A 10010-nucleotide genomic window follows, 5' to 3' on the forward strand; every position below is an offset into this window, starting at 1 on the left:
AGCCCTGCCCTAGAGTCTTCCAGGTTATTTCCCCTTAGGTCAGGTATAGTAGCTCTAGTCTGGCAAGATTCTGTCTATACAGTGTGAGCAAATAAAGAACTGGAAATTGAATGGACTGACTCAACGTTGTTCTTCGGCTAGGCCTGACAGGCATACTTTTATGACAGTTCCACTTTCTATAGATGGAAGCATCATTAAAATATTTTCCAAACCTCAAGCACTGTTTTAACACAGCCTTCTGCCTGTGACAATAATTTCAAAACAGTGGATGCATAAGGTTGGGGATAATGCAAATGATACACATTGTATGATGCTGTCCAGCTTAGTTCTCAGCAGAGCAAGGTAAAAAAAATATTAACTGCCAGTGAAATACCAGGTAAATTTTAGCCCCCAAAGCTTACAGCTCCAAATAGTCACCATGTGAGAAGGAGGAGGAGGAGAAATTGTTGTTTGGTAAAAAAAAAAAAAAAAAGAGCATTATAACTCTTCCTCCTTATCAAGCTATAAAAGAAATTTATAATTATTTGAGGGACCGACTCTCCCCAATCACATCTATCTGTCCTATCAGATCCAGCACAAAGGGCATGTTGCAGGTCCCATCCACTAAGGAATGTCATCTGACAAGACCCAGGAGGTCAGCCTTTTCTACCATGGCACCTGCCCTCTGGAACACCATCCCCCCAAGGTCAGAAGGGTCTGAAGACCTGGCTTTGTCACCTGACCTGTGGATTTGGTACTGGTGGTGTGGAGCCTGCAAAATGGTAGTACTTTTAGTGAGATTTGCGCTTTTCCAAAGATAGTTTTTTTTTTTTTTTAAATAGTTTTAATGCATCTTTTGTTGTTAAGATTTTGGTTATTTTTAATTTTGTGTGTGTGTTTAACTCTGTAAGATATCCAGAGTTATGTATGTGAGATGGGCAGCTATATAAATCAAACAAATACATAAATTGCAAATCATCTCAAAGGCTTGCTGATATCATTCAGGAGATGAAAGTATGGTTCCTACAAAAAGCTTTTGAGAAACCATTTGCTTATTATTTCTGAGATCACTGCTTTTCAAGGGCAAAATCTTTTCCAGTGGAAAAGCTCTACCCTAGCTATAAAAATAAATAACTTAATATGCGCACATAGCTAGATGATTTTTGATTGGAGGAAATTTGATTTAATGTCATATGTGCCAAACATTGGAATGGTAATCTTATGCAAAAAGCCCTGTTCTCATTGAGCTGATTTTGTACATACACACAAACACACACACACACACAGAGACATGCGTTCTTGAAGAGAACTTGTGACATTGTTCCTTTTCAAGGCACTGCTTATTCACTTCAGTGAGGGACTTCATGCCATGAAGGTGATGAGATTCAACTCATCAAAGCAAGAGGCAACACAACATGCCTTTGTACACCACTTCACATCACTTCTCAGCTGTCTCTTAGCCTCTTCAGTGGTTACAAAAGCTAAAAGAGGCTTCCAGTAACTGATTAAGAGTGTCAGAAAAGGTTTTGGGTCACATGCAGCATCTCTGTAGGAGCTTCATACAGCTTTTGCAAGTATTGGAGAACAGCAGCTACCTCTGGCATATGCTGTCAAGCTCCTACTGCTAATTTCTGAAGCATTAGGTTTCAATCTGTTCCCCACATTGTGAATGTGACAAGCATATATAGATTTTAGCAGTTAAAGTGTTAAACTAGGAGTATGGGGATCCAGATTCTGGTCCACCGTCAGCCATGGAAGGTCACTGTGCACCTTTGGACCAGCAATTCTTTCCTAGCCCAACACATTTCACAGGATTCATACTGTGGGGAAAAATAAGAGGAAGAAGCACTATTTAGGTTGTTTTGTACTTCTGAATGAAAGGCAAGATATAAATAGAATGAAAAAAAAAAAACAATTTGGGCTCCAGCAAATAACTGGATCTAGATGGAAGAGGCTCTTTTGAGGCTGAATACCCTCCTCACAGCTTTCTTCATTTCTTCATTCCTCAGACAGTATATTATAGGGTTCAGCATTGGTGTTACCACATTGCAGAGCACTGAAGCCAAGGTGTCCATAAAGAGAGACTGGCTGCTGCTGGGCCTGTTGTAATTGAACATACAGGTGGCATAAAACAAGGAAACAACAGTGAGATGTGAGGTACAGGTGGAGAAGGCTTTGTGGCGGCCTTGAGTGGAAAGGATCTTCAAGACTGCCATTACAATGTGGGCATAAGAAACTATAATGCAAAGAAAAGGAATGATGCCAAGGATGATGGTCACTGCCAGCAGTATCATTTGATTAGGGAAGGTGTCCACACAAGAGAGCTTGAGGAGCTGGGGGACATCGCAGAAAATATGTTCAAGGTTATGAGAAGCACAAAAGGGGAGTTGGGCCGTCATGACAGTGTGTAGGATTGAATTGACAAAACCACAACTCCAGGAGGCCACTGCCATCCCACTACACACTTTACTATTCATGAAGACCCCATAGTTGAGGGGATAACAGAGGGCAATGTATCGGTCATAGGCCATTGTGGCCAGGAGAAGAGATTCAACCCCTATAAAAGCCACAAGAAAGTATAGTTGGGCCAGGCAGCCCTGGATGGAAATAGTCCTTGTCTCTGCCAATAGATTCTTAAGCAAGTGGGGTAGCGTAACAGATGTGTAACAAATATCAAGGAATGACAGGTGCCGGATGAAAAAGTACATGGGAGTTTGAAGGCCAACATCCATCCATGTGGTGGTCAGGATAAGTCCATTGCCAAACAAGGTAGTGATGTACATAGTGAGAAACAGGATAAAGAACAAAGCTTGGGGCTCAGGGAACTTGGCATAGCCTAGGAAAGCAAATTCTCTTCTAATAGTAGTTTGATTTCCAATTTGTTCCATGTTTTACATCTGAAATGCGGAAGAGGACATGGTGAAAAGCCAAGAAATAAAACATATAGCTTACTTCTGCACACACATCTTTTCCAGCACTATTCACATGCATTTATCTTATTTGGCATCTGCGATATCTATTTGGCATCACTTGCAGGAAACTACACTTGCATAAACAATGCTGTCCCCTTTGCCAATTCATTGTCTGCCATTCTTGCTTTTGTTTCAGGTCACTGCAGGCCCTTGATTTGCCTCCAAAATAATGGGTGAGAAAGCCTAATGGATTTGAAACACCTTGAATGTTTCCTTGGACAGATTTGGATTGAAAGAGAAAAACAGTACATTGACCCCAGTACAGCTGAGGACAACTTAAATTGGTCTCACTCATGGGCTGGGCAGGATTGGAAGGTGGAATCCCCACTGGTAATTCACAGAGTCTTTTACAATCATCAAATATTTTTAGACTGATATAGCAGTAATGAGGACTGGCTTTATAACACCGATACAATGGCCAAGTGATGGTAGAAGATGCTACAAAGAGCCACATGTGGGACAGTGGCATATGGCAATGTCATAGCAGCAGGGTAGAAAAAGACATTGCCAGGGTGTGGCTAACTGGAAGGGAGAAAGGCCATGAAGCTGTGTGGCCTCTCTTATAGACCCATGAGTCCTGGTTATAAGAGTGAGAAAAGTCAAGAGAAATCAGATGATGGAATTGTGCAGATGCTGTATGTGAAGGGCCACTAACTTGGAGATATGATTATTAAAAGAATGTAAAGGTCTTCAGATATTTGAAGGGCATCATGTGGAAGATGGAACAGACTTATTCTCAATTGTTCTACAGGACCCAACTAGAACCAGTGGGTGGAAATGGTTGGAGAAGAGGTTTCAACTACATAATTGGGGGAAAAAAAAAAAACATATTGAATGTAGAATGGGCAACCTTGGTGTTTGTGGGTTCTGTTTTTCAGGAAGTTTGGAAGGTCAGAGGGATGCCAGAGTTTCAGATCCTATACTTCAGAGCTCCCTAAAGTGGACAATATCACCCTCCAGGGTGGATGGGACTATCCAAGGGGTTGAGTGTTAGTATTAGTATCAATAGTACATTAGTTAAAGTAGTATTTATGCAGTTAATGAACAATCTGAAACTTCATGAAGGGGTCGATGATCTGGAGAGTTTGGAGACCCCTGCTATATTGAACAGGATAGTAAACTGGATTACCTCCAAGGACCCTCATCAGCTTTGCAATTCTATATCAAACACACTATTATCTTCAAGCATCTCTGCTTCCACATGCACTGGCAATGTGATATAGACTAATAGTTCCATCCTGAGCTATTGGGAATGCAACCCCCAGTGGCTGGACTGACTGGCAATTCTGGGAATCAACACAACTGATGTTAGTCTGGTGTTGAATTTTGCTTTGCAATAGCATGAGTAATGATCCTACATCCTAAGCATAAACAACAAAATAAAATATGAACATTGCACATGACAAAGAAAGTGTGTGCATGACAGGGAAAAAGAGAAAGAGAAGGAAGGAAGAATGGAAGGGGTGGAGGGAGGGAGGGGGAAGGAGAAGGGGAAGGGAAGCAGGCTAGGATATGAAACTATATTTACCAGTCATTTTTGTAATAGTGAGCTCCCTTCTGGATGTTTTCCGTAAAACCAAATAAATCCATGCATAGTTCAGTCCTTATTTTACAATGCCACCAAGTATTTTTAAATTTGAGAGATAGAATATAAAGCTAACCCAGTGCCTTTGGGATTGTTTCACTCAGAGGAATGTGTTAATCTTAGTCAATTCCCAATCCAGTTTTTTTCTATTTTTCTCTCAAGTTATGATATCTCTTGATTGGACTCAGAAGACTTCAGAGTCAAGCCAGCTTAGTTTGGGAATTCTAGTACATATACGTATGACTTTAATTATTTTTTAGATAACATAAATCCTTTGAATAGTTTATCTGAGCAGTGATTTTTGCCATTTCTCCTGGCTCCCAAAGCTCTAAAACCCATCAGATACTGCTGTTTTACACTCTCCTCATTGGGAGCATCTGTAGGAAGCAGGTCCTGCCCTTTATCCAGGGAGGAATTTTGAGGCTCCAATCCATTTGCTGGCTCCTCATTCTGCTATAGTCATTGGCTGTGCAAAACACAAAATGGTCTTTAGTCCACCATTACTCCCCCAGATGTCGCTCTACCTCAGATATGTCTTCCATTACTATTTTTTTCTGCTAAAGGGGAAATATGCAGTTAGTCAGCATTGATAGGGAATTTTACATCAAGCAAGATGGAAAATGTCTCTTCAGTATTCCTTAGCAGGAGTTTCTAAGGAGGTAAAATATTTCTAAAAGAGACACTTGTTTATTTTTTCTTCTTCATGTGAAATGAACTTATCAATAAAGCTTAGTAATAGTTCCTACAGATTGTGTGTGTGTGTGTTTATGCTGCTGCTATAATTTATAATACTGCATCCAAACATATGGAAAAATGGTGGAATGCATCTACTGTTTGAATGAAATTAATCAATATAGTCAGCTGAACTGAAAAATACCAATTTACAGATAAGTATAAATTCCACATTTGGAAATGAATGATCAGGAATGGAATATATTTTCAGCATTTTGTTTCTCCAAAAAGTGAATATCTTTCTGTCCAAAGGTTTTTGCAATGCTTTTTTTCATTTCTTGATTTCTACATTTATAAAAATCTATGTTTAAAATGAGGGTAATTGCCATATATATTTTAAAAACTGAATAAAAATAAAAATGAACAGAATTGCAAGCTTGTCAAAAGATATCTGAGTAAACATTTGAGGCTCTTATAGTGATTCAAAAGAACTCTGGAGGGAGACCATAGAATGAGTTTTCATAGATTCATGGATTCAAGATATTCATCATAATTTGTTTTCTTTTTTTTTAAGCCATAGAGATGTTTAGGCCCTTTCAAAAAGGAGAGTTTTGTTTAGAATCTTCCTTATAGCAGATTTGACTTCTTGATTCCTCAGTGTGTAGATCAGGGGATTTAAAACTCGTGTGATGACCCTGTATAACGCAAAAATGACCACATCTTTCTCAGAAGAATCACTAGCAGAAGCAAACATGTATGGACTGTATTCTCTTGCCACTGGGATTTTTATTTATTTTCTTATTTTTATATTTATTTATTAAGAGTAATGATATATTTATATATTTTATTTATATTGGCAGTTTGCTGTCTTAATTGACTATTTCATTGTAAACCACCCAGAGTCCCCTGATGGGAGGAGATGGGCGGGGACAAATTAAACAAACAAACATGTAGTTGAAAAGTGCTGGAATATAGAGAATTGCCACAATACTCAGATGGGATGCACAGGTGGAGAAGGCTTTCCAATGGCTCCACCATGACTGGACTTTAAGGAAGAAGAAGAAGATGATGTAAAAATAGGAGAGAAGAGAGAAAAAGAATGGCCTTAGAGCAGTAGTACCAGTGACAAGTTTCAGCAGGATGAAGTTGAGGGCTGTAATACTGTAAGCTAATTTAAGGTGTGGCTTGATGTCACACACACACACACACACACACACACAATGTAATGAGATTAGGGCCACAGAACCATAGCTGAGATGGACTGTGTGCATCAAAGCATGAACGAATCCAGAAACCCAGTGAGACATGCTCATGGCAACTATGATTCCATGCACAGAAAGGACAGGCAGAATTTTGAAAAGAATTCAGTTTTCCCTTCAGTTCCTACCTGGATAGGTTATGGTGTTCTGTACTTAAAAAAGCATTTCCCAGACCTCAGTTAAGCAGGATCAGAATGTTTCCTTTGCTCATATACAGAATATGTCAGAATATGGCCCATTGACTCCCTCTCTCGAGTGACTTTAGCCTTTTAGCCTGTTATGGTTGTCCCCCTGTTGGAGAGGTAGGGTGGGGTTGGTGTGGTGTGCGAATGGGCTGCCACCACAGCCTGACATCACCACCACCACCACCACCACCCAGGTCGCTAAGGACCAGGCTCCCTGAGGTGGGGTTGAAGTTCTGCTGTGAGGGCTTGGGCAATTATGGTATTTTGATTTTGGTCTTGTGATATTTTTGGTTGACGTTGGATTTGGTGTGACCGGTGAGTGACTGAATGAAGGAGGCAAATTGATGCCTTGCCTAGGAATGGGAAGGAAGAGGTGAGGGAATCATGGGGAAGATGAAGGAACAGTCTGGAACTGCATTGGGCTAAGGGAGATACTGTATGGCAAGATCCCAGGGCCAGGCCACTCTCAGCGATGGTGGGCTTGCTGTTGGAGAGAACTTCTGCCATCCAGCCCACAGGACCTACTCTCCAGGCCAGGTTCCTGGATCCTCCGTGGCTCCAGGGTCTGATTGCTGCTGATGAATGCAGCAATCTATCCTCATCCATTAACGGTGAGGTGCTACAATCCTAATAGGAGCATGGGGCTGATTACATTGACCTGTGCCATAAAACTGGGTTCCAGAGGAAGGATGGGGTGTTCTCAGAGAGTTTGATGGCATCTTGTTTGAGGCTTTGGTCATAGGCTGGAATGGAGGGGTTCCAGAAGTCTTAGACTGGATTGTTCTTATGTGTCTCTTCTCCCTGCACTGATCCCTTAGATGCTTTTATTCTCTGAGGTGCTCTGAGAGGTGAAGATGTGACTGGATCCATGAAATTTAAGATTGTGGTTGTTCTTTGCAAAACAACCAAATACCAACAAGAGGTTCTTTGTTGGTATGTGGTATCAAAGATGCTAATTTTTAAACTGTGCATTATTTTATTAACTTCCATCGAATCCTTATGAGTCCAGATGATGATGATGATGATGATGATACATTTTTTTCTGCTTTCTCATGCACATTTTTGTGTGTATGTGACTTTCTCTCTAATCATCCCATATAAGCAAGTAGAATCAAAGCCTATCAGATTCCAGAGTAATCTTCCACAATGAAAGCTACTGTATTATCTGCCTTGAGTCTTATCCACCAAATACCCTGGTCCATGGCAATCACTGCAAAATGGGGACTGTGGAGAAGTGTAGTGTATTTAACTGTATTTAAACATACAAAGCTATTGAAGCGCTCTGAAGATACTCATCACCATTTTTCATCTTCTCCAAAAGAAGAAGTATTCAGGCCCATTTAAATAGGGCATTTTGAGTTAGAATCTTCCTTATAGCAGATTTGACTTCTTGATTCCTCAAACAGTAAATCAGAGGATTAAAAACTGGTGTAACTACAGTGTATAACAAAGAGATGATTAGGTCTTTCTCAGAAGAGCTACTGGCAGAAGCAAGCATGTAGTTGGACACTACTGGAATGTAGAAGATTGCCACAACAGTCAGGTGAGATGCACAGGTGGAGAAGGCTTTCCAACGGTTCTGCCATGACTGGAGTTTAAGGAAGAGGAAGGAGATGATGTAAAAATAAGATAGAAGAGTGAAAAAAAGCAAACAGAAAGAAATTGAACCAGTGACAACTTTCAGCAGGATAAAATTGAGTGCTGTACTACTGCATGCTAACATGAGAAGCGGTTTGATATCACAAAAAAGATGAGGGAGAAGATTAGGGCCACAGAAACATAGCTGAGAGGTCACCACTGTGTGCGTCAATGCATAAAAAAAGCCAGTGGCCCAAGTGGCTCCAGCTAGCATAACACAAGTCCTTTTACTCATGATGATAGTATAACGCAGTGGATTACAGATAGCCACATAGCGGTCACATGCCATGACACCCAGAAGAACACCCTCACTACAGCCCAGAAAGTGGAAGAAGTGCAGCTGAGTGAGGCAGCTGATAAGGGAGATAGAGTGTTGCTTTAAAAGGAAGCCACTTAGCATTTTTGGCACAGTCACTGTAGAGTAGCATATATCCAAACAAGAAAGGTTTCCCAGAAAAAAATACATGGGGGTGTGGAGCCGAGGCTCAGCCATGGTGACTGCCAGAATGGCCCCATTTCCTAATAAACAGGCTACATAGAGCAGCAGGAAAAGTGTGAAGAGAACTCGTTGCGACCTGAGATCATATGTTAGACCCAGGAGAATGAATTCAGACACTTCTGTCCTGTTCTTCATCTCTGCAAGTAAGAAAGAAATGTGGGCAGTTGGTCAGGTGCTCCGTAAGGGAAGAGAAAGCTTCAGTGATAGATATAAAAACAGAAAAGAGAAATGAATCAATTATTTACATTAAACCTGTCTTTAATGCTTTCATTATCATTATCAAATGGTTATGTCAAAGAATACTCACGTAAAACATTTTGGTGTTCCTAATAGCCGAACAGCATTTCATTCTGTTATACGTAGGCTTCAGATCACCAATTCCTGTCTTGGTCTTAGTGGAGGATATTGATACAGACACTGGGTCTATCTTATCAGAACAGGGTATATTTTCCAAGCAGACTGAGGGAGTGAGCCTATTCTTCCAGGCTTTTGGGCTGTATCTCCATCTTTTCCTGCTCTCCTTCCCCTCAAAATCAATAAAAATTAGAGGATTAGCAAGAAAAAATTGTTGTTTATTCATTTAGTCGCTTCCGACTGTTCGTGACTTCATGGACCAGCCCACACCAGAGCTGCCTGTCGGTCGTCAACACCCCCAGCTCCCCCAGGGACGAGTCCGTCACCTCTAGAATATCCTCCATCCACCTTGCCCTTGGTTGGCCCCTCCTCCTTTTGCCCTCCACTCTCCCTAGCATCAGCATCTTCTCCAGGCTCTCCTGTCTTATTATGTGGCCAAAGTGCTTCAGTTTTGCCTTTAATATCATTCCCTCAAGTGAGCAGTCTGGCTTTATTTCCTGGAGTATGGACTGGTTGGATCTTCTTGCAGTCCAAGGCACTCACAGAATTTTCCTCCAACACCACAGTTCAAAAGGATCGATCTTCCTTCTCTCAGCCTTCCTTATGGTCCAGCTCTCGCAGCCATATGTTACTACAGGGAACACCATTGCTTTAACTATGCAGACCTTTGTTGTCAGTGTGATGTCTCTGCTCTTAATTATTTTATCAAGATTTGTCATTGCTCTCCTCCCAAGAATTAAACTTCTTCTGATTTCCTGGCTGCAGTCAGCAACTGCAGTAATTTGTCCACCTAGAAATACAAAGTCTGTCACTGCCTCTACATTTTCTCCCTCTATTTGCTGGTTAATAAAACTAAACGTAAAGAAA

The 10010-nt window shown here is 40.9% G+C and overlaps 2 protein-coding genes across 2 annotated transcripts; both read right to left on the reverse strand.

Moving 5' to 3' along the window:
* Positions 1–1919: 1919 nt before the first annotated feature.
* LOC134496467 (olfactory receptor 5V1-like) lies at positions 1920–2867 on the reverse strand. Its single transcript, XM_063302195.1, has one exon. The coding sequence runs from the start codon at positions 2865–2867 to the stop codon at positions 1920–1922; it is 948 nt and encodes a 315-aa protein (XP_063158265.1).
* A 5115-nt stretch (positions 2868–7982) lies between these two features.
* On the reverse strand, positions 7983–9081 carry LOC134496468 (olfactory receptor 12D1-like). The gene has a single exon (XM_063302196.1). It carries the CDS (start codon positions 8922–8924, stop codon positions 7983–7985), a length of 942 nt encoding a protein of 313 aa, XP_063158266.1. The 5' UTR covers positions 8925–9081.
* Positions 9082–10010: the final 929 nt, after the last annotated feature.

This window comes from Candoia aspera, chromosome 4, assembly GCF_035149785.1.
Source record: "Candoia aspera isolate rCanAsp1 chromosome 4, rCanAsp1.hap2, whole genome shotgun sequence".
In the NCBI taxonomy this organism is placed as follows: domain Eukaryota; kingdom Metazoa; phylum Chordata; class Lepidosauria; order Squamata; family Boidae; genus Candoia; species Candoia aspera.